The sequence below is a fragment of the Rhipicephalus microplus genome, chromosome 4 (genome assembly GCF_043290135.1).
Source record: "Rhipicephalus microplus isolate Deutch F79 chromosome 4, USDA_Rmic, whole genome shotgun sequence".
Classification (NCBI taxonomy): domain Eukaryota; kingdom Metazoa; phylum Arthropoda; class Arachnida; order Ixodida; family Ixodidae; genus Rhipicephalus; species Rhipicephalus microplus.
Window position 1 is genome coordinate 145,050,121 of NC_134703.1, and position 25,438 is coordinate 145,075,558.

Here is a 25,438-nt window from a genome sequence, read left to right on the forward strand (position 1 = left end):
TCCCGGTTTGTTTGTATACGAGAGATATGTGTCATCAGTGGTACGCCACTTTGTATTGACATGGAGTTGCATGCCATTTTTGATTCACGTAGCGCGACGATAGTACACAATCAACTGACTTCACTCAATTTTGTGCGTTTGCGACGGCGCAAGGGGAGATAGCAGCGTTTTGTCGAAAAGCGTGAAACTTTGACTGGCTTAATTCTTAGCGCTGCCATTCCACGGTTTTTATAAAAAAAGGGGGGGCACGAAGAGGAAATACCCCCTGGAGGAATGGCAGTGAAAGGGAGAAAGAAACTGCCATCTCGCCTTTGAACTAGATGTTGTTTAGAGGCCCTTTAAGAATGTACACGTGAAGCAGCGCAAGTTCTTTCTAACGCCGAGGTTTGAGAAAGGAATCGTGAAAGCGGCCCACCTGAGCTGGGCAATATGAACTTGACCGTGCGAGAGAATATGTAAACCGAGCCGAGGTGAGGAAAAGACAAAAAATTGGAGATACATAACCCGTTTATGGCGACTTCTGCATGGCTCTTTAGCGCTGCCCGGGTAAACAAAAATGCATGCAGTCATAAGCCTGCCTTGAAGCAGCAGCCGCTGGAATGAAAGGCGCGGCATGAGTATGCATGCGAAGAGGCGGTGGAGTGGATTGCGGGAAGGGGAGCGGGGAAACACCGCGGAACGGCTCCTGGCCGAGATCCATCATCGCACCTTCTTCGCACGCCAGGGGTGCCGTGGCGGGCTTGTCAAAACTACAGTCCCTATCAAGGCAGCTTAACGAAAACAAAAATATAGCAATTTTTCGTCGCCTGTGAGGCTGCTCTTGCAAGTGCTGCATTGCGAGAGTGAAATGCTGCTAGCGATCGCTGCCAAGCACTTACGTAAACTCATCTTAACTTGTGCTAATGGCACTTCGCTGTCGTTACGTACCAGAACATCCGACTTACATCCGTGTGAATGGATCCGTCTAATTAATGGTGCATGGTCATGGTGGCACGTTTGAATGCAATATATCGAACGTCTAATTCTATATGCTGATGCAATTACGAGCTCTTTATCATCAGTTTCGCGTTCTGTGTACTAATGAGTTCCCAATAGGACGTTCTCAAGTAAAACAATCCAATATTTATTTATTTCACTGTCCTATTCGAAGTGCTACGTTAGCGATAAAGATTGCATTCGCTCTGGGCTACTTGCTGTATGCTTGAAAATGGTATATAGAGCCAATCCTGTTGTAGATTACCCGCTAATATTTGTAGATGATTTCCCATTCTGGTCCTATAGTAACGGGAAGGCTGTCAAATGAGTAACGATGACCACATTCACGAAAATGTCTTAGGCATAAGCTTCAATAAATCGTTCAAGACAATCGAGAGGCTTCTTTGATTCCCAGCGCACATACGGTTAACTGCTTGCTAATAATAGTATATTGGGTGTAATGTCCCAAACATATATGATATGATAACGAGGGATGCCGTTGTGGAAGGCTCCGGAAATATCAAGTAACTGGTATTTTTTTAACGTGCTCTGACATTGCGCAGTAAACTGGCCTCTATCTTTTCGCCTCCATTAATTAACATACGACCACAACGACCGGGATCGGAACCCGCTACCATCGAGTCAACAGCCGATTACCGTAATCGCTAGTCCGTCATGGCGGACTGCTCGAAGCTTCCTTTAAGGCTCTAGCCTCTTTGTTGTGAGATGATGGATCTGTATATGTACAAATATTCAGGGGAAATTTCGTTTCATAGAGCCGTGAGGCTAGTGTATGTAGCTGAGAGGGAGTGAGAACAAGGTCCTCTGAGAAACTGCAGTGGCACAACTCTGCAAAACGCCAGAATATTTGTCTGAGTTTAGAACATGGCGTACCGTCAATTGAACGATCAGAAAAAGACGAGAGCCCTCATGCAATTTCAGAAGTAAGCCGAAGGTTACTGAGGCTGTTGAAGGTAAAGGCTGCTGAAGGCTGTTCAAGCTAGAGGCAGTTCAAACATTCAAGCTCCCGGTCTTTACCACACAGTAAGCTGAAGAGAAAGAAACTTGTGGGTTCAGTGCTCTCGCTTATCTACCAGCATTCCTGCACTAGTGCCATTTTCTAGCACGCATTCGCCCTTTTTACAACGCACAACTTAGTGTCTCAGTAGTAAGCCTGCATTGTAGGAGCACTTCTAAGGCGCCAGACCATGCTAGCCACCGAACTGCTTGCTATTAAACCAAACTAAAACTGGCGGCCCATGTAAAAAGTTCCCCACATCTTTTTTTTTCTTTTGTGTTTCCCTCTCTCTTACTGCTGCACTAGCCATCTCTATACTATCTAATAGAATTCGCGTACACGCATATCTCAAACGAAGCATTCCATTCGCAACCTCCCGTGCTTCAGGAGCAAGGACTGAATGGTGTCCCCAAGGTACTTCCGGTCACTTGATTTATCTTTCTCTAACACTGATGCGTAAACATGTTTAAGGAACGAAGCTCCTTAGGATGTGGGCTGTTCTTTCGTAATATGTTGTAGTAGCCACTTTTAGTTAGCTTTTAGAATTGCTCACTAGATGGCCTTGTGCGTATATGTCCTTGGAAACAATATCACTAGATGGCGGTAGTGATTTTTGCATAGTTAATGATCAAAGAGGATGGATGGTACTGTTATAAAAAGAAATGGCCAGCGTATACACCAAGTATATGATGATGAGTGATACGAAGCGTCTATGTGTCCCTCCGTCGGTCTGATGCGTGCTCTAGTGTGGTAGGACCGGACGAATGGACAGACATACAGATGTACAGACGAATGGACGGACACACAGGATGGACGCATCGCATCCCTCATCATCATTCGCCCCGTACATATGCTGAGCAATTTTTTTAAGTTGTCCCAGAAGGAAAGGGTCTTTTTTACATTATCGGACTTGACAATTACCATAACATAATAAAATATCTCATATACTGTTGTGAATAACTTAGTTGAATATTTATCTCACGGCTAAACACAAAGACATAAGCGTTGAAAATCTGCAGGCTTCCGATCAAGGCATTTCTTTCCTGTCCCGAATGTATATCTGCGTAAGTGGACAAAACCAGAAGCAATGCAGGGTCTGTAATTGTCCGCAGAAACTCTGACGACAGCAGCACAACGAGAGGCACCTGGCATCGAAAGCTGGCAAATTATTTCACAAAAAAAAAGCGCGCCACGATTAGGAGGCGAAGTGCGGGGATCACTTACCCGCTTTGAAACGCGCAGAAGAAACATTCAAAATGTTCCTGTACGTTTTCTCTACGTGGTTCAAAGTTGCTAAGTGACAAGGCTTAGGTGGCTGGCACCATGGTTCTTTAATGGTGGCACTAACCATATACAACGCTCATTGCTGGGACATTGCTTTTCACCAGGCAGTCTCTTTAAGTAGAGGAAATGATGTACTGCAGTGCGAGCTTCATCATCGGTGATGAACTATCACTGGAGCACGGCAACGACATTGGCGCAGGACCGTTTGTTCCGGATGTATGCAATCTTCGTCAGACTATTGTCGAATAACAAGCAGTCACAAACTTTATAGCTATGCCCGAACTTCAGTCGAGATAATAGTGCGTACACCGCATATCAGTACGACCAACCTCCGGGAGCGACCGCTTTCGGCGTTTTGCAGCTGCTTCCCGCGCTCTCGCCGCCTCCAAGTCCACTTGCCGATGTCGACGTGCCACTGCAGCTTCGCGAGCCTTCGACTACAGGTCAGCTTGTCATCGCTGCCATTTCGTTGCAGCTTCGCAAGCCTCTGGATCCGCTTTCGGAGTCACAGTGCTACCACCATTTTACGAGCCCTCAGCTACGCATATGATGTTGCCGCTTTGTCTTTGTTGTCGAAGAGAAAGAGAGAGCTCGCGCACCGGGAGCGAGTGGCACTGCGGCGCACCTAGTGGTCTCCGCTCTCACCAAGAGCACGCGCCGGCTGTAAGCGCTTGTTGTATTCGCTTTCTAAGCGAAAGATCGCGCGCCAGATGCGAGCCTGCGCCCCAGCGCCTCTAGCGGGTGCTCTTGACCCCAAAGGGCTTCGCTCTTCAACAGCGCGAATCTGTATTCCCGACATAGTCTACTGGCGTCGCACGACAACTTCGAAGACCATAGACGCCACGTTTCAGTTTCTGTGATCATCAGTGAAAGCGTCAATCAGATCTAGGCAAGGTAAATTGAGGAGGCCACGCACTCATTCGCCAATAGGGAAACTCAAAGGATTGAAATACAGGGTCCGTGTAGCATACGGAAGTTCTAGAGCTTCTGAAAATTTCCAAATCGATCATATTTTTTTTTCTAACATACTACAAATAGTGGATTGAATTCTTATTACGTAGATAAAGCGCTCAGTAGGTATCTCGATAACAACTAAACCTAATAATCATTATACGCAAAATGTTCGTGAAATCAAACAGTCTCTCTATCTCATTTGTTTAGGTTCTATAGAGTGACGTCTGAAAGACGCCGTATAACAACTGCGGTTGCAGTAAGGTCATCTATGTCTTCGTTGTGTGTAAACTCTCGAAGGGCCAGCTTTTCCTCCTGGGGACGACTTTCAGTTCTCCCATAGGAGAGTACCGAGTACTCTAAATCGTTAACCACTTTTTCTAAACAGAACTCTAAATTGTCGAACATTTGTTCTAAACCCAGCTTATTCCCCTATCTATCTATCTATCTATCTATCTATCTATCTATCTATCTATCTATCTATCTATCTATCTATCTATCTATCTATCTATCTATCTATCTATCCATCTATCCATCTATCCATCTATCTATCTATCTATCTATCTATCTATCTATCTATCTATCTATCTATCTATCTATCTATTCGCCTACGTCTGGGTGTTCTCGCCGTCTCCACAACTTGTAACCAACCGAAAATGGGTATAAAACATTGGATCAGTCTACGCAATTGTCTATGACAAATATGTTCCATTGCTCATCAGATGAAAACCTGGAAGGACAGTTGAGCGTCGCGTACATGAGTATAAGACAGTAGCGTAATCGGGGTTCGAGCGCATAGCCTTCAAGCGTGCCGTAAAGAGAACAGTTGTGCGCATAATATCAGCCGTTTTAGACCATCCTGGAATGCGTATACTGCAAGTACAACTGCGGAGTTACTAATAGGCTACAATTCTTCATTTGGAGAAGTGGCGAAGTACACGCGTCCGTAAGGTGTCACGCGCGGAATTGTAGCTGCACTGTTTTGAATGAGTGGGCACCTTTCAACGACCCACCAGTTCCGCAATTCACATTATTTGAGGCATAGTGGGATTCCGCTATTTGGTCATGCCAGATTGTAAGCATTAAGGAGACTACTTCTTCTACACAAAACACGTGCATTTTTTTTACGAAGCAGATGGAAGCACTGGAATGGCTCCATAGAAGAACACCTCTTCGCCACACACAACATCTGGATTAAAATTTCATTTGGTCCAAAAATTTGCATATATTGAATTTTCACTCAGGGATCACGCCCCCTTTTCGCCCTCAACCTACGACACGGACACTGAAATTTCTGCGAAACGGGTTCATTGCTGCTATCACTTTAATAACGCAAAGTGCCACTCGCACTCATTACGGAACACTTTCTCTGAGTAATGAGCACCACACAGCCACTTACCATGGTTTATGCTATGCAAGTATGTGCCACTGGTGAATCAGTGCCTCATTGAACACATTATCAACGAACATACGAATTAAGCGCTTTTAGCTTATCGTTTATAATACACTCCATTCAAGCCTGCGTATTCTGGTGATTTACACGCAAATGCATAAAAGAAACTGTGACATAAGTTTTCTCATGCACTACACGAACAAGGACGAAAACTCACAACGCGAGCACAGTACTGTGTCTACTTCGTTCATTTTTGTTCTTGCTTGTTTGGTGCGCTCTGAAAGTTAGGATGAATTATAAACATGTCCAAGAATATGCGCGATGCGATGATTTTTCCAAATGTAGAATTATCGATGGGAGTCTTGATCTGAGATATGGTTCATTTGCGTCAAGAAAAGTGTAGTTACGTGTAAAAAAGTTTCAATGCCTTTTTTTCAGAATTAGGTCTTTTAGCCAGTTAAGAGATATCAAATTTCCTGACAGCCATTCTGATATAGTTTTGCTACCGAAGGCCTTTGTGGGCTGCTTCATCTTCTCTCTCTTTAGCTGGAATACCACAGTGAGCCACATTGAAATGTGATGCTGGGGCCAGCGGTAATAGCCAATTAGTGTTCTGCGCTATGTCGAAAGAAACAGGCTAGGTATCCGCTTTCTTCAAGATGTTTATATTTGTTTGTGATGCTCCTTTAGAGTCCGTGAAAATCTCCCATCGCTCAGGCGTTTGGTGCAGAATGTAAGCGACAGCATCTTTGACGCCGGCCCGGGACGCCTTGCTATACTCTCCAATGGTACAGCGCATTTTTTTTTTCGATATGAGAGCAAAGAAACAAGACGAGAACGAAGGGAAGAAGGTAGACACACACTCGTGGTGACACCGACAAGCGCCTTCGTCCTAGGCTTGTTTGTTTGCGCTGACATCCAAGAAGAACGACAGACAAACAAGCCTGCATCCCAACCCTTGACGGTATACAGTGCATACAGCAAGCAGCCTGAACTGTGAGCTTTGCTTTTATATTAAACGGATGATACCCGTGATGTATTGCTGCAACAATGCATTGAAAACTTGCAGCTTGTACATATAGGAGTAAGTATCACTCTGAAGAGCGCACTTCTTTTTCGAATTACAGGGTGATCTCTATTCTATGGTGCAAGGGGCATCTTACCACATACGACATACAGTCCATACTACTCCAAATCGTGAAACATCTTGCGTAACACGATTCTGTGTTGTTTATTTTTTTCTTTGTGATTGCAACTGGGATAACTGCACCGAGATCATCGAGTCTTATTGCAGTTTTACAATGGACCACTTACTGTGGAGAATGGACCACTTACTGTGTGTGTGTGTGTGTGTGTGTGTGTGTGTGTGTGTGTGTGTGTGTGTGTGTGTGTGTGTGTGTGTGTGTGTGTGTGTGTGTGTGTGTGTGTGTGTGTGTGTGTGTGTGTGTGTGTGTGTGTGTGTGTGTGTGTGTGTGTGTGTGTGTGTGTGTGTGTGTGTGTGTGTGTGTGTGTGTGTGTGTGTGTGTGTGTGTGTGTGTGTGTGTGTGTGTGTGTGTGTGTGTGTGTGTGTGTGTGTGTGTGTGTGTGTGTGTGTGTGTGTGTGTGTGTGTGTGTGTGTGTGTGTGTGTGTGTGTGTGTGTGTGTGTGTGTGTGTGTGTGTGTGTGTGTGTGTGTGTGTGTGTGTGTGTGTGTGTGTGTGTGTGTGTGTGTGTGTGTGTGTGTGTGTGTGTGTGTGTGTGTGTGTGTGTGTGTGTGTGTGTGTGTGTGTGTGTGTGTGTGTGTGTGTGTGTGTTTTGCACACAGATCTTTTTTTTTAAAACGTTGTGCATTGTTTGTATCAAATTATGAAAGGAGAGTCTCATGTTCTGTTACAAATGTCATTTCCTGGACGGAAACGACATTAATATTACAGCCATATCATGGCGTCATATCTGCGACGAAAATTGACGTCAGTCTGTTCAAAGCGAAGGCCAGAATAAAACACGAGTGTTAAAACTAGAAGCAACACTCTGCGAATAAGTTCTTTTCTGAATTGAGTTAATCTGTAGTGGTACTTGCCGAACACTTATAAAATCGTTTTGTGTCCCGGTTTCCAAGTAAGTGTTCGCGAAAGACTGTTTCTCGTGCAGCAAAAATGTTTACCAGAAAAAGCTCACTATAATGATTCTCACGTACCACGCTAGTACTAAATTTCACTCCGGAGCGTGTCCTAATGCGTTCAGGGACGCGTGAGGTTCATGGCACAAAGGAGACGTATTAAAGCAGTCGGAAGATTTGTGACTTCCTATGACTGTCTAGTTCCTATACAGCCCGTAGATTCTTTTCTAATCCGTCTGTAGGCTCTGCTTATATTTCTCACGTGCAGATGGCAAGGTAGTCTCTTCCTTACGTTCGAAACTCGTACTTTTCATTTGGACTTCGGGCCACAAACAAATAACTCGGCCTCCTTCTGGGGTTTGCTAGCCTGCTGGTTTGCTCCAATAGTACTCCAATAGTATGATGGCTATTCAGAAAAAGAAGTGGTCCAAGTTTCCATATCACTGGCAAATGTGAATTCATTTTTATTTAACTACAAAGCTCACGCTCTGAGAATCCTGAACGCATTTTAATTGCAGCTTCGTGCTGCAATAACAGCATGACAACTTGTCCACTCGCATCCTAGTCCGAGTCTTCAATGACAGTTCATGATCACAGGGACCTACTACAGTTCTCCGCATGGCCGGTAATCAGAGCTGTATAAAACCGAAACTAGTAATTGCTTATTCGTAATCAGTTAACTGTTTTTGTAACCTGTGTTCAATTGGTTGCTCTTTCAAAACTGTCAAGTTACGCGTAATCGAAGTAGATTTTCTTGTTGGTTTTCTCCCAGTGCGTTCTTCTTTCCTTTTATGACTTATTTGAAAGCTGCATTCATTATGATTGTTTGCGTTTATTTTCATTGTTCTGATAACCCTGTAAAGCGTTTGGGTTATGATATACTGGGCTCTGCTTCACTGGGCACTGTCTTGTAAATTTGTAGCTTTAACTCTCAGCGGGTCCTCTGCCCTTTCCGATTATGTGTTCATATCTTAATTTGCCTACATTCCTTCGTCTATAGTCTATTTTATTGTTCTTTTCTTCCACAACTTCAAGTGTAGGGTAGCAAACCTGGTCCATTTATGGTGAGTCCTCCTGCCTGTGTTTCTTTCGCTCTTCCTTTAAGCAAAAAAAAAATGTTGAAAGATAAGCGACCAAATATATGAAAGTTATAGACGCACTTGCTGTTTCCTAGCCTAGGGCATGCAAAGGTGGAAAAGTTTGCTTCGAAAAGCAAACGCGCTGTTCCCATTGAACAGGAACACAAACACGCATATCCTACGCTGTACACGTAGACAGCTCAGTTGCAATCCACGAGGAAGTTCATTGCCAGAAAACTGAGTGGCTGGCAATAAAACTGGAATTTCTGGAATAATGTTTAAATTTACATTCTGCAAACTCCTACGAAACGCTAAATGCTGGTGCAGAAATGAACGGATAACAGTCAAACTGCGCGCAAAACGAAGCCTCCACCCTTCTCTCGGTAATGTAACCCAGAATCACCGACCCGACGCTTAGAAGCCAGCGCTGTGAAAGACCGCGACCAAGGAACTTTCTGCTTCACTTTCGATTAAATGTGTTCATCCATCAGACGCTCGCCCAGGGTGCCGCGCAATGTTTGTAATCAAGTCCTGAGATCTCCCTGCCTCATTTTCAATCCCCTTAATTACACACACTGAACTCCACCTCTCCCTGGCACCAAAGCCCCCTCAGTTACAAGAACGTGTGCTAATTTTCTTCCGGAGCACCGCACAGTACTGCCTTTGCATTTGGCCTTCGTTAAGAAGCTAATCGAAGCACCTTTTTTCTTGATTTGGCAGCGCACCCCCTATATAATCATCTGCTATAGTCCATTCCCGCATTAACTTTTGTTGAAAAATACTGGGCTATAGAGTTACTACGTATGGGGATATACTACGATACATTTAAAATATGGGCACGTATGCATTGAGTTCAGAAAGGATGTGGATGTCTTGACAATGCATTTATGGGAATGATATAGAATATGTATACTGAGAGTGATATATTTATTTGTGCGCATTATTGAAAGCAGCGTTTACACAGCGGGAGTTAATGAAGTGAGTTGAGGTGATTACGCGTTTCGTGGCCATAAAAAAACAAGGAAATGAGACATGTGAAGACAACGATGCAGTGAGCGGCACAATCTTTTCGTACGAAAAAACAACGTATGACAGCTGCACTGACTTTCAAGCGCTATGAACGTATAAATAGACATAATACCTACGCACTGCATGGGAGCATGAAATTTGCAATAAGCGAGGTAATACAGAGACGCGGCGAACGTAAATGACGCCTCATTCTTCGTGTCTTCTGCACTCGTCCCCATTTATTATGTCTCTTATTTCGCAACACTACAACTCTCCTTGCGAAAAAAAATGGTGGTTCCAGTCGGCTGAAAGTGCAACGCTGCAGCTCTGACACACCTTTGTAGAAGGCAACAGTGGCGTAGCCAGGGGTGGCGCACTGAGTTTGAAGTTGCATGAATTCAAGCGCTCAGGTGAGCACGTTACGTGATGGCCCACTGCGGGCATTCGACGCGCCGATGAGCGGTTAACTTATCACTCACCTCAGCCACCACACCCACACAAAGCGAATCATTGAAAGTACAAGGGAAACGCGTCACTATGTCAGCGCCATTATCACGTGTAGGCGAGAGATACGAACGTCCGCTCCAGTTACAGTGCTCGACTGCTTACCCGAAGGACGCGGGTTCGATCCCAGCGGTTGCATTTCGATAGAGGCGAATTGCTAGTGACCCGGGTACTGTGCGACGTCAGTGCACGTTAAAGAACAACAGTATGTGGTAAAAATCTTCCGAAGCTGCACACTACGGTGTCCCTCATGTCATGGTTAAAGACGTAAAACTTCAGATGCCGTCATTACCTCTGAAGCAGGCATGGGAGGCTAACTTGAAAGTACAATTTCGTATATGCGTTGTGTATGGCACACCAGCCTGCCTTGGGACTCGTGTCATTCTTCCACAGTCGATTACCTTGCAACTTCCGAGGGTCGTACGTACGTACATACATACATACATACATACATACATACATACATACATACATACATACATACATACATACATACATACATACATACATACATACATGCGTACGTACATACATGCATACAGACATACATGCATACATACATGCATACATGCATGCATGCATACCGCATACACGCATACATGCATACATGCATACCGCATACACGCATACACGCATACACGCACGCATGCATGCATACATACATACATACATACATACATACATACATACATACATACATACATACATACATACATACATACATACATACATACATACATACATACATACATACATACATACATACATACATACATACATGCATGCATGCATGCATGCATACATACGTATAACATACAAACCACCTTTCAATATATATTCATTACAATTTTCCCGAGCCAGAATACCATCGGTATTTTCTCTTTTGCGCCCTGGCACGTTCATCTCTCTAAAAACTGACGACTTGAGGCCGACGAAACGCCGCGTCTAGTGAAGAAATGTCAAAACTCAGCCGAACATTCCTCAACGCACGCACTCGGGTGCTTATGAAAGAAAGCCGCCAGCGGTATTCGGTGTTCCCTGTCATGTGCTAGAGATTAAGCTGGCGGCAAAAAATATCATCAAAGAAAACATCGTCACAGTGCTTTGCTGTTGGTTGCTGAGCTCTTTAGATAGTACACCTTGGACAAAAAAAGGAACAAAAAACCCAAAACACTCTGCGCTTTATAAATGTTGAAAAGCGCACACAACTTGGGACTTATGTAGTCGCGAGAAGAAAGTTAATGTAAAAAAATATTCAGCCATGTGTGCAAAGTCAAGGCAAAGCCACGTGACGTCGTCTTCACGCCCTTCATAACGAGAGTGAGTGAGAGAGATGAAAAGAGAGTGATGACAAGAGAAAAACAGTGAACTTTGCAATCGATTTGCTACTCTGCGTTCGGAAAAGGAAAATGGGGCTGAAAGAATAAAAAGAGCAATCGGGAAAGAAAGAAAAAATGTCATCCCTGACACAAAAGAGCGTTCATTACATGACAGAATGCCCGAAACCAAGACGTTGGCTAAACACAGCGCAATGCCTTTGGACAGCGTTAATAGCAGCGTTCGCAACAGCGTCCAAAAATTGTTCAAAAAAATTGGCAGCCAAATGAATAAGCTGCCAATAAGTTAGCATTTGCTTACACCCCGTTTACACTCAGTGTATTCGTTCGAGTCTTGAGGCACTGACGGTGTGCAGTCATGCTGCACTGCTACACGTACGTCCGGTAAGCATTGTGCTCCGCGTGAAGAGTCCCGTACTCAGGATTATGATAATCCCGTACTCAGGATTATCATAAATGCACGCATTCTTTTTTCCTATTCGTGAATTGAGCAAAGCTTCCATATTTAGTACTTGCGCGAATGGCGTTAATAAGCTTGCTCGATATCTCCCCTCAAGAAGTGTCTCTTTGAATAGAAAGCGTTCACCGAGTGATGTTCTTGTAAATATGGTTTTACGTCTGTGTGAATTGATTGGGGTTCACGTGATATTGCTTTCTTTTCACCAGAAAGCGTTCGTACAGTAAGTATATGCTTCTCTGCAAAAAAAGTGAGAAGCTTTTTTTTTCTATCATGGTCTTGCGTGTTTGCCGTTGTACTAGCTCCGTGCTTTATGCTGATCTTATTACATTCCCGGCACGCTGAACGTACCCAGGTTTGCGGCTGTAGCTTCAGCACTTGTAGAAAGGTAGCTCGATGCGACGAACGTAAATAAATGATCGGAAAAGGAGAAATGGAACTATCGAGCGTTAGCTAAGCGCTATTGCATGGAATCCCGAAGTCTATACGCGTTTTTCAAACGTGTCCCCTTCGTTATAAATCTACCCTGGGGGCCCGAGGTTCCTTCAGTAAACGCCAACGTCCACATCGTCGTTGTATCTCAAGACGCGTAGATACGGTTGATTCTTTCGAACATCGGTTGCGCCTCTTTCTGTTTTTGAGCCAGTTTTTTTTTCTTCGTCTCTTCCCCGACGTTCCTATTTGTCGCTGTTTGCCTCGCTTCCCTTATGGGACACTACAAAGCGCGCCGCGTGGCTGCACCACAAAACACAAACGAGTTACCTAATTGGCTAGTTTTCTTCGGGCCGTGGCCATGCGTCTGTGCTTTGTTGATCTCGAGAAGCGCTGAGTTGCCACCACGTTCATTGAGACGTCGCCCGCGCAGCGCATTGCAGCTGATGGTCTACAAATCAACCACACGCAGGCCCCTCCGACGCCCTAAGGCTGCTCTGAGCCCGAATTCATGGTCGAGACAAAAAGGGGTAAGGAGGCAAGAAAGAGTGTTATGCGAGGGTGAGGGTCAGCTTCTTATCGGTATGATCTCTGTTTGCCTCCAAGAGTAGAGTTGCTGGCTCGGCTGGGAAGGCGAATCTTCAAATGAACATAAATGAATCAGGCCCCCTTCTTCGTCCAACTCTTGCCGGCTTCCCATCTCCGCTTTCACTTTGTCAAAGGGTTGAGCTGTCCGTTTTCTTGTTAGAGACACATCGTGGTGGTGGTATATAGATGTATGCGCTCTCCTTCGGCGCCGCAGTTTGCTGGAGGAGGGCTGGCGGTAGATTAGCCAGCTTCATTGCCATCGCCTTTCTCTTTTAGTGACGATAGTCTTTCTTGGGGACCTTGGACGCAAAAATTTTAGTCTGTCTGTCTGTCTTTCTGTACAGTTATTTGTTTCTCCACGATTACCGGTACCGGGTACTCCGAACGGCACCACCCGATGCCCCAAACGGCTGACCCCATCCGCAGCGCCCACCATTGTTGCCCAGATTCAGCGTTCATACTTGTGCGATTGTCAATTAAAAACCAATTATTGTGCATATCTGAGGCACCATAACAACTCGTATATATTCAGTATGTCCGTATTTTACTAGAAAATGCATACATAGGTAATTTCAAGGACCGTAGCGTTTATCACGCTGTGCTGATCATGCAACGCTTGCACGAAAAGGCGAGTCTTTCCAACGCTTTGCTAAGACAACGCGGTGGTGGCACCTACCCGTTGCCTTGCGTTCATCACCTTATCACCTCTGAGACGAGCGCGCACGGCCGTCTCAGATCCGCGCGCTTCGTTTTCCAAGAAAACTACCAGATAGCGCTCATGTCTCACGAGTGACGTGACTTGATGCGCTCGTTCGCCTCCACTGCATGCTCAAGGCACTCTTACGCAGCGCCTCGAGTATACCATTCACCTATTTCTCGCACAGAACATCAAATAAATGTTTTGTTCACTCTCTCCACACGCAAGACTATGTCATCTTCCGACGACATTTGCAGATTAACATGCAGATATGAGGCCAATTTTCTTTCTTTTCTTCATAAGCGCACAATTTTCTTGTACGCCTAAAAAAACACTTCATTTACTTGGTAATTAAACGGAAATATTAGGCAATAAAGAAAAAAACGCGAGTGTGACTGCAAATAGAATGTGGCGTTTGAACGCATGCGCTCATTCACATTTACAGTTTTAAACTATAATGTACGAGAATAGATTACGCAGCGAGTGCCGAAAGCTCTTTTTTGCCTGTTGGCGTCGCACATGATGCCAGCAGGCAAAAAAAGAGTGTTCCGCATTCGCTGAATTGGCAAGAGGTGACGATGACTCATGATTACCCATTTAATGCTCATATATACCCTATAAGGTGGGCCAGGGGATACTGACTGCCGCTGTTGTTTAGTGTGTAGAGCATCAAACGTGTCATTCACTTCCGATAACGTGACAATATAGCACAGAGGCTTAAGGGAGGAGGTGAACGATTCAATAGTAAGCGACAAGTCAATTCTAAAATAGGAGTAAATGCATAGCAATATACTTTCCCGTTACTGGGAGCAAGCGCTGTTGAAATTTTCGGAGGTCCGCTTTCGATATTGCTTAGTGACGAAGCACATCCATAGCCCTCGATGACACGAGTAAGTCCTGAGCCACCGGATATTGTGCGACAGGTGGCCATCATCGCAATCAGGTATATACTCTACGGCGTCATCGTAGCAATACCTGCAGCAAACACTCGGGAAGGCAACACCACGAGGCTCCATTTTGGCGAACACCACGTCTACGCCACCATCACCTCTGTGGAAAGAACGAACTGATCATCGCGTTTAAAGAAAAGCTCACTAAATTACGATGAGTTTGTGTATTTTTTCCACAGAAATTAGGTGAGAAACAAAGCTCCATGATTTTGTCATAGCACTCGTGGGTGCTCAGTGCAGGCTATTTGTTGGATGCTATATTCCATTATACTTCATGAGTGACAGCATCTGCTATCCCCGCATCGGCGCATAGGAAGCGTTTCAAGTTATAGCATTTTCCGCTAAGCCCGCCTCTACTCTGGCACGATTGTTGCACAGCCGGTGAGTCGACTCGTACGCTTTCAGTGTTTGCTGTACGTCATCGTTGCGGAATAGAGGGCACGAAAAGTCAAAAGGATCCATCAAGCAGGGCTTGACAGGATCTCACGTCTGTAAACACGGTGCTGTTAACAGACTAGACGTATGCTGCAGGAAATACGCGACATATATGTTTCATTATAGTTTACTTTTTGTCATTGTTCTGACTTGCACAGAATTCGAATTCGCGAGTCAAATCGCGGCACAATTTCCCGTGAAGTTCATTTGGCTATATATTTGAATCTACAAAAAATAAAACACTTATCAGAAGAGCGTTTGCCACTGCCATAATATATAGTGGCTAGCTGCTTAACCGTCTGCTTTTTTTTTTCAATGGTACCTGTTTATTTTTAAGCACCCATTAAAGTAACGAAACATATGGTATTCGCCTACAAGAAGCCGTGTATCTACAATACCAAAATTAGCAGTGAATAATGTGAGGTTATCATCTTCGGTGTGCCCCAATATTATCATGAAGCACGTCGTGGTAGCGTTCCTTATCAAATTTTTGATCAATTAAGGTCACAGAGTTCCGTAGCACTGGTTCGATAACCAGAAATCAAACCAGCGTGTTTGTGCTTACCAGCTCAGCACCATCACTGCAAAAATACCGCAGTGGCAATTCAGCATTCCTGCTCAGACTGACTTTGTACACGTATACGGTATACCACTAACGTACGCGCGTGTTGCGAGTGTATGCGCGCACAATAGAATGATGTGTTACTGTACCGTTCTCTCGCCTAATCAAGGAAAGCATGCCACATTCAAATGTGATGTCGCGCTTCTCATTGTGCTTAAACCAGGCCGTTCTAGCACCTGAAGTGTTGCTGACTGACCCTCATTTTTGTTGCTGCAGCGTTCAGCCAAGGCGGAGTTGGAGCAGGCCGCGCACCCCGCATCACGGAGCAGCCGGTGGACGTGGTGGTCCGCAAGCACGAGCCCATGACGCTGAGGTGCGGCGCGGATGGAGAGCCTCCTCCGCGAATCGCGTGGTTCCACGACGGGAAGAGCGTGCGCGACTCCGCCACGCGCATGGTTCTGCCCGAGGGACAGCTCTTCTTCCTGCAAGTTCAGCACAGCCGCCGGGAGCACGACACCGGACTCTACTGGTGCACGGCCACCAACAACCTGGGGACGGTCCGCTCCCGAAACGCAAGCGTCGAGCTCGCCGGTGAGTGGCCAAGTTAAGAAAGGTAGATAACCAAACGCCCTAGGCCAGTGTGGAACACGCAACACAGTCCCAGCCATAGCTGGAAGAGCGGACATTCTAGAGCCGTGTTTAACACTTGAAAGGCAACTTATACACTTGCGTGGCATCCACTATGCCATAAATATTTCGAATTCTTGTGAAGTAGGCAAGCAGCCCGTAAGCAATTATTCGTTATTTGAAGGGGATTTCAATCCCCAACTACCCCCCTCTTTGCTGCGCCAATCATCAAGAAGTCCACCTGAATCACGTCTGCTCCACGCTGCTGCAACACCTTGTGGGATATGTGTCAAGCCAAGTGAAGTCACGTTTCCTGAATAATTTAGTTGAGTTACATGATTATGCCTAATACCGCAGGAGGTTGCAAGGTTTTAGAGAAACAGACAAGGGCACCTACCATGGCTGCTACAATAGCATCATGAAAAAAATATGGGAAAGGTATAGGAACCTGTGAGTACTGATTGACAAGTTTAAATAATAGTTTCTGAAGAAATGCGCGACATAGGCTACAAAATAGAACATTTCAATAAAGTAAATGAGAAGAAATTTATTTCTTCGCTCGATGTACCTTTCAAAAATAATTCTAAACTAATCTGAAAATTTATTAAAGTGAACACTAAAGAGATGAACGCAATACCAAATCTTTTAGTCCATGGAGAAGCGGTGCTTCATAAAAAGGCTTGCTCTTTCAACTCTCATTTTAAATCCGTGTTTTCCAACACGTGCTCTAATCAACTTATTTAATGACAGCTTTACACTATGAGAATATGTTCATGGTCACTGTCACTTACAATGTTGTTCTTAAGTTGCTTAATAACCTGAAAAACAATTCAGCTAGAGGTCCTAATGACATACTAACAAAGGTAATCAAAGCATGTCCTCAGGAAATTGCTAATTTCTTGGTCATCTTGTTCAATGAATATCTACACAGTATAGTTTTGTACCAACACAATGGAAAACAGCAGAAGTTGTTCCCATTCATAAAAGTAGTCCGAAACGTCCTATTCAAAACTATTGACCGATATCGCTAACTTCTGTATCTTGTAAAACTTTAGAACATATCATTTACAGGGCTGTGATGAAACACCTCAAAAACAATGGTTTCTTTTCCCCTGCTCAACATGGTTTCATGACTGGCTTGTTCTGCACAACGCAGTTCGTTGAATTTCGCCATGGTCTTTTTTACTCTTGGGATTTTGAATTTCAAGTTGATTGCTTTTTTTAGGTTTCAGAAAAGCCTTCAATACTGTTCCTCATAATTTGTTATTGCATAAATTATCATCTTCCTGTATTTTGTTTTATTGATATGATATATAAAGAGATGCTGGCGCACCATTATGGCGCCGGCTACTCCTTAGCCGTTGATTGAAACTTGAACACGAATCTTGAAACAAAACATACAAAGTAGTGCATGGAAAAGAGAAAACTCTCTCTCTGTATTCTCTCTCTGTATAGAATCTCTCTGTATTCTCTCTCTGTATAGAATCTCTGTATTCATCAGGCTATAGTTGATTGGATTAAAAATTACCATTCAGGAAGAACACAGAATGTTATGATTAATGATATTACGTCAATTAGAATAACCGTTACTTTAGGTGTGCCAGAAGGATCTGTTTCCGGACCTTTGTTATTTTTTATTTATATAAATGATATTGTCCAATGTCTTCAATGCAATGTCAGATCATATACGGATGACTGCGTCAATTAAAGAAACATAATAAACACACACGATGTCATTAACCTACAAACCATTTTAAACACTAATAAAGTTTGGTGTCCAAATGGCGTATGTCCTTGAATAATGCTAGATCTCAATTTATACCTTTTACCCGCAAACGTTTGCCTGTGAGATCGGATTATTTGCACGATATGTCACTTGAACTTACAAATACCTTGGCGTTTATAATTCAGAAACTCTGTCGTAGACTAGACATGTTGTACATGTAACATTAAAATGTTCCCAAATGCATAAGCTCATCAGACGCAATTTTCACAAAGCCCCCAGAAGCGTTAGAGAATACCTTTATAATACGAACGTTCACCCAATACTTGAGTAGGCTTGTGCAGCATGGGACCCAGACACCCTCTGTCTTGTGAATAAACTTGAGCGCATCCAGAATCACGCAGCCAGGTTAGTCTCTGGCAATTACAACTATTAAAGGAGCATTTAGTTATTTAAAGAAAACCTTGGTTGGAAAACCGTAGCCCTAACGTCGCTTGGCAACAAAATGGGAACTTTTTAACCATATTTACTCTGTTCTCATAGATATTAACAAAAACTTGTGAAATTTCCCCCCTCACTTCATCTCTACGCGTTGTGATCATGACTGTAAGGTAATTGAGATGCGATGCAGCACAAACATGTTTCAATATTCATTTTTTCTTCACACCTCCATTCATTGTAACAGACTTCCTAAATGTATAGCTGATTGTAACACAGTCTCCCAGTCACAATCGTTCTTACATTCAAATTTCCCGTGAGCTATAAAGCTGTCCTTTTGCTTCTGCTTGTGCTGTCTGTTGTTTTTTTTTTGCTTGTCTAGGTGAGACTGTGCCGGAATTATGTGTCGCTACTTTTTTATTGTTGCATACACCGCTTTATTATTAGCTCATTTTTTCATCTTTGTTTTTGTGTAAACATATATTTCTTTGTGCTTGATAATTTTTTCTCGTGTTACCTCCTAATATAATGCCCTCGTGGCGCCGCAGGTACTTGTACAAATAAATAAAAATAAAAAATACAATCAATACTTGACATTACGAAGGAATGACACTGAATTGGTGACATTGATGATAAGATATTGGTGATTCGCTTTTGTTATTCGTTACTTGCTTAATAAGAATATGAATTACACACTGATTGAATTTTTCAACATAACGTTCACTCGCCGTGCATGAGTATCGCGCTTTTAATTTGCCATGATTCTCGACGCGATCTCGTCGTGCGCTCACAGACACGGAAATTGTTGATACACAACGTGACAAGATTGCAGCAGATTAAATTTATTACGCTCAGTGAGCTTTCATGTGAAATGCGGTTCTCGATGATTTACAAATATAGAGGTAACTTCTAGAAGTTTACTGAGGTATTTTATATCCCCTTTACGATTAGTACGTTCGCCGTAGACATAGAATAAGGTGTACTCGAAATTGAAGTGCTTCATTAATGCCATTAAATCACGTAATGCCATTTTTATTTTTGTGGTATATCCTGCATTCCTTTCTAGATATCGCTGCCATGTCTATTGTTGTTCTAATTAGACCCGCACTTGAATATGCCAGCATAACTTGGAGTTTCGATTACCAATTTTCATCCACAAAAGTGAGTGAGTCCTACGTTCAGCAGTCAGAATTGTGTTTTTAAGTTATTCTAGGCATATCAATGTTGCCACTCTGCGTAAAAAAGACGCACTGTGTTGTTCCAATCAACGCAGAATAATTTTCAAACTCATAGTTTCGTATCATTTGTATCATGAGCATTACAAAATATCTGTAACATAACATCTCCTTGAACCCCTCAGAGACGTCTCGGGAACTAACCATAAGTCCGTGCGGCTGCCTAAAAGTAACTACAAGATCCATAAATATTCTGTTTTTCCATCATCAATAGCATGATGGAATAACCTACCATCATCTGCGGTGAACTATGAAATGGTAGAATTTTTTCTCACAAGATATGTGGTATTTATCCTACTAAATAGTGTATTACATTATATTGTACTTGCATATGATCTAAACACTATCTTTGAAACTATTCTTAACATGCATCATCCAGCAATGAACTGTTTCTTTGAATTGCGTCCATCGCTTTCGACACAGTTGTAACCATTTTATATACTACCACTCCTCCTTGGGCAGAGAAGGTCCTCTGTATTTTGAAATAAATAGGATAAAATAAAAATACTGATACTTTCGCAGTGCTGCGCCGCTGACTAAATTTTGGGTTACTGTAACCCAACGACTGCTTGAACTTGCGTAAGTGCGATGACGAAAACAATTTGCTCTGTGCCAGTTAAGGGCGAGACGCCGTATAAGGCATCCATTTATATTTTGAAGAAAGCCGCACCTTGCAGACATGACATTTCTTCATCTCCACTTTTTTTTTCGGTGGTAGAGAACCTCAGATAAACTCTGTGTCAAGCGGTATATTCAAGAAACAGCCTGGAATTTACTAAGACCACTCAACGGATGAAAACGTAGCCATCTGGACGACGTTTTACGGTTTCTGCAGAGAACGTAAAACCAGCGCCATCTGGAGCAGACATAAAGTTGTGATCATAAACTTCACAACAACACTGTGGTACAGTTCGCTCTCTTCTGTTCCTGTGCTTTCTCTTTCCTTTATTATACGAAAACCAACGATGCTGTGATGCAGAATGAGTGTGTGAGGCGGTGCTGGGGACGCAACTCTAAGATAAGACCAATTAAGCAAAAGAACATTCCTGTTCCGTGAATCTACAAAGTAAAAACGTGCTTTCTTTCTCTCCCTTAAACATGCACTTTTCATTTACACATCCACCGATACATGCGATCGTGTGCGTGCACGAATTATCTTCAAACGCACAGCAGCTTCGATTTTATGGCGTTTCTCTCGACGCCCGTAATTTTTCGATGGAAACAGACACATAATGAAAATTTGAAATCAGAGAGCCTCTATGTCGTGCCAGTTTCCCGAAGCTGGATGTGAAGAGGGGCACGGGGTTGGGCAAAGTATTGTCGCTTTCGGGGCTTTTCGGCTCGTCTGATGCGGGTTAAGAGGCAGGAGAAAGACGCTGGTGCACGCTGACGACCACTTCGATAAGTAGCAGGTGTAAACAGTGGTTTTGAACTTGCTCGACTATCTCTTGTATGTGCACAGCCATTAATCCAAGGGTGTTTTTTTATGACTGTTAGTTGTGGTCGGCATGCATTTTCAGCGCCGGCCTGCGTCTCCTCCCTCAGGATCATAAACTTGTCCACTGGTCATACGGTTGAGCTTTCGACCTATATGAGACGTGAAAAACAAGACGCGAGTACGGAGTAATTTTGATAGCGAAGGTTGGCGCCGCGGCGCAGCGGTGTATGTTCTTATCATTACGTGAGTTCCCTTACACCTCGTACAATGTGTCGCTTGAGTTAGTTCTATATTTGGCTGGATAAAATAAATGCACATGCAGCGTGCAGTCGTCAGCAAGCTAACCATGCATGCGCAACATCTCGGCAACAGAACCCCAAGCTGCGCGGCTCTAGCGTCAATCAAATTGTTTAAAGGCACGTTGCGGAGCGTTCGTGTTAAGTTCACTGACGACTGTACAATACTCACGATTCGAAACAGGATGATTTTAGGCTATCTGACCCCATACTTTCGTTACCACCATCTTCAGTTTCGGTCATATTGACGTTTTTGAACTCAAACACGTATATCAGATTCAACATTGTCTTTAGAGAGCAGATTCTTCATTGCATGATGGTGGTTATCTCGAGCAATTGCCCACATGAGTCCTTTTACTAAAGAAAAAAAGATGATGTATTTCAATGCGTGAGTACTGCAGCATAGCCAAGATGGTGATTGGTTACAATGTGTATTATAACAGAAACACGTGAAACCTAATGAACAAAGCTTTACTAAATGGTATGTAACATCAAATATTACGTACAAACAGAGACAGAAGGGAAGATAACAAAATTTAGAGTAAGCAAGCACAACAAAGTGGGCTTTTATAAAAAATGAAACACATGAAAATTCAAAACATATCAATTCCCCGGTCGGAAGCAAAAGTAACCCAATCTTCCTAATAACTCAATGAATTTGTGTGGCCCACTCATTCGTTATGTGTGTCTTGAACACTGCCACCGCTCTATTCCACTCTCGTACAGTTTTGTGGGGCACATGCTCCGGCATATATCTTGGCACGGTTGTCATCATGAGCGCCAAACATGAGTAACGACGCCATACGCTCGAGCTTTCCAACATGTACATACGTGTGGTGTTTCAAAGAGAAGCGTTTTATACAAGCTTGTTGGTTGCGCAGAAATAAGATAAATTTTCATAATAAAACGCTGACGATGAAGCGAATGGACTACGATGACTACTAACAGAAAAAGTCAAATAATTTCTGCGCAGCAATGATCGACCTGTACGAGAACAAAATACACAAAAAAGGCGTCTAAAGAACAAAGGACTGCATCGGTCGTTGAGAACCGTGAAATCTGCAAAAATGTACGATAAACATTCCGTTGCTGGTCGACCTGAGTGCCATCTTAAAATGAATTCTCGCCATCGCTTCCTACTGAAAGCCATTTTTACTAATCCAAAGGAGCTCCCAAGAACGAAACAGGTTGTCACTTTGAAGGGTCGCAGAGGATTTCGAGATTTTCGACTAGTAAAATATAAAAATCGTGCAAATCGGCAACATGTCGTACTTTTTGCAGCTTCATGCTCTGCATTCGACCATCTTGTCGACTGATATATTTGTACTCTTGAGTTGTAAGTAACTTACACACCATAGGTAAGTTATGCAAACGATCGATAGAGAACGGCACCCAAGAAGAGAAAAATTCAGAATGCTTCCACAACTGTGAATATGCGACTGAGATTGAATTGGGAATTTTAAGTATTTTTATCGCAAAATTGGATGTTATATAGTGTTTTTCTTTTCTGAGCAAAGAAACAGACATCATCTCATAGATCACGGTGTTTCTCTCACTCGTCAATCATTTTCTCTCGACAATGGTCGTCTCAAAATAAAATCTTGCAGTACGCGTTAAAAAAATTATGGTTTGTTTCGGAAGTGCACAAATGGCACAATGTTCATTTGCTACGCAAGTGATGCTGTTAGTGGGGCTATTCACTTCATTCGACCATGTCGGTAAGGTCATGTACCTTCCTGTAATGCTTTTACGCCATGAGCATTTTGTCGACGGAAAAACGCAGGATTAGTCGAGTTCATCGGTTCGCCTGGAATTGTTGTTCTATGTGTATTTCGTGCGCTGACGCGATTGGCCAGACCTTAGTCAATAACAGCTTCGTTATAATAGGTGCACTTCTACCGATCACAGCTCTCCCTCCACAACGCATAGTTTCGCGCTTTTATGTGACTAGTTTTCTTTCTGCGCCCACCTTCGATCACTGAGAATAATATCCCCGGCGGCGATCAAGTGGTGGACTACGCTGTGTAACGCAGGAGTGCTACTTCCTATCATTCGTCAGCCAAACAAAATTGGCTTTCTTGATTAAAGAAAAAAAACGAAAGCTAATCGGAAGGAAACAGCAGTCAGAGCAGTACACACCGAAACCGAATGTCAATACACGCTGGGAGGCACACAAACTCTGTATTGAGAGAGAGACCGAGGGAGAGAGGGGGGAAGAAGAGTGCGTTAGAAACAGCCTAGGTCATCTGCTACTGGAACGAGGTGAAATATCTCGCTCATACAAAGTGTGACGCGGGGACCTCGGAATGGTCGCAGGAAGAGACCCCGCGGTTCCAGCCCTCAAATACGTGACGCCGAGCGGAGTGCCTGCTGCTGCGGCAACGGCTGCCGCTCTGACGGCGTCCGCGGCCGCTGATTTACGAGAACCGCGCGAGAGAGTAGAGCTCTGAAGAGAAGTGCCACACGGAGAAAAAGGATCGCTCTTAGTGCGTGAATTTCAGGTGGGAGAGAAATCACACTTAACTTTTCTTTAGCATTCTTTTTGTTTTAGGGGCGAAGCTCCTTAAAGCGGCACCCATTCGTCCCTCGTAGTAGTAGTCGTAGTGTGTAACAAGTGTTACATTTTGACCTGCAAGGCGGTGCAGATTAGACGGACGGGCGGACGGACGGACGGATGGACGGACGGATGGATAAATGGATAAATGGATGGATGGATGGATGGATGGATGGATGGATGGATGGATGGATGGATGGATGGATGGATGGATGGATGGATGGATGGATGGATGGATGGATGGATGGATGGATAATGTGAGGTTTAACGTCCCAAAACCACCATAAGAATATGAGAGACGCCGCAGTGGAGGGCTCCTGAGATTTAGGCCACCTGGGGTTCTTTAACTTGCACCCAAATCTGAGCACACGGGCCTACACCATTTCCGCCTCCATCGGAAATGCAGCCGCCGCATCCGGGGTTCAAACCCACGACTTGCGGGTCAGCAGCCGAGTACCTTAGCCACACGACCACCGCGGCGGGGCGTGGGAGATTTCTCCTGTGCTTTGTTAAACAAGAAAAAGTTCGCTGCGTGCGCGTTAACTAAAAGCCGAATCCTCCTGTCTCTCATTCCCCATTAGCAGCCATTGGCGTGTTCCAGTAGGAAACGTTAGTAGAAGTAGAAGTGTTGAACGCCGACTTCTGCTGTCTCTCATTCCCAGTAGCAGCCATTGTTTACTTCCAAGGTGGTGCCTGGTGAGATTTCTCCTGTGCGTGAATAAACAATAAAAAATTTTTGTTCAAAACGCCGTTGATGGATGAAATAAACCAACGAAAGACGACAGGTATTTTCTAAAGCATTGGTTTTATAATCAAAACCATATTGATACAGGTTTGTAGTTGCCGATGCTCGCTGCCGTCAGTGTGTGCTCGTATGGATAAGGATGTCGAAAGGTGGGCTCGCAGGACCCCGACCACAAAGTGGTCATAATGAAAGGACAACGGAAACCAGCAATAAAAGTTTGATAAAACGTTTATTCAATCGTTTCATGTCTTTTTTTATCGGGCAAATTAACGGAAGAAAATTTCACGGTGTTACTTTCAGGAGCTTTGCCCAATCTCATCATCATTCACCTCGTGGATCTGCCGTCGTGGATCTGCCGATTTTTTTCCTTCTTTTGATTCGACCATATAATATAAAAAGCATGCGACAAGGAATGGGATTCTGAAAATATATTAGTAGGCTTACAGTGCAAGACCCGCGAGCTCGGGTTGTGTACTTGCCGGATTCGGTACATCGAAAACGCCCTTCGGTTTCGCGAGGCTTATACGGCGAACAAAGCAGCGTTTTCTTATGCGCTCCTCTGATTTCTCTTCAAGCGTGCAAGTCTGTTCTTGCCTTCGCTTGCGCTTTTTTTGT

General features: G+C 43.8%; 1 protein-coding gene across 3 annotated transcripts in view; it reads left to right on the forward strand.

Moving 5' to 3' along the window:
- The window catches only part of LOC119172901 (protein sax-3), a 249,292-nt gene that overhangs the window by 123,102 nt on the left and 100,752 nt on the right, over positions 1 to 25,438 (forward strand). For all 3 annotated transcript variants that reach the window (XR_012895001.1, XM_075893715.1, XM_075893716.1), the window contains exon 2: positions 16,044 to 16,358. Coding sequence is in view for 2 of the 3 variants with exons in the window: in XM_075893715.1 (XP_075749830.1) it covers positions 16,044 to 16,358 (315 nt within the window). In the remaining variant the exon portion in view is untranslated. The remainder of the gene's footprint in view (positions 1 to 16,043; positions 16,359 to 25,438) is intronic.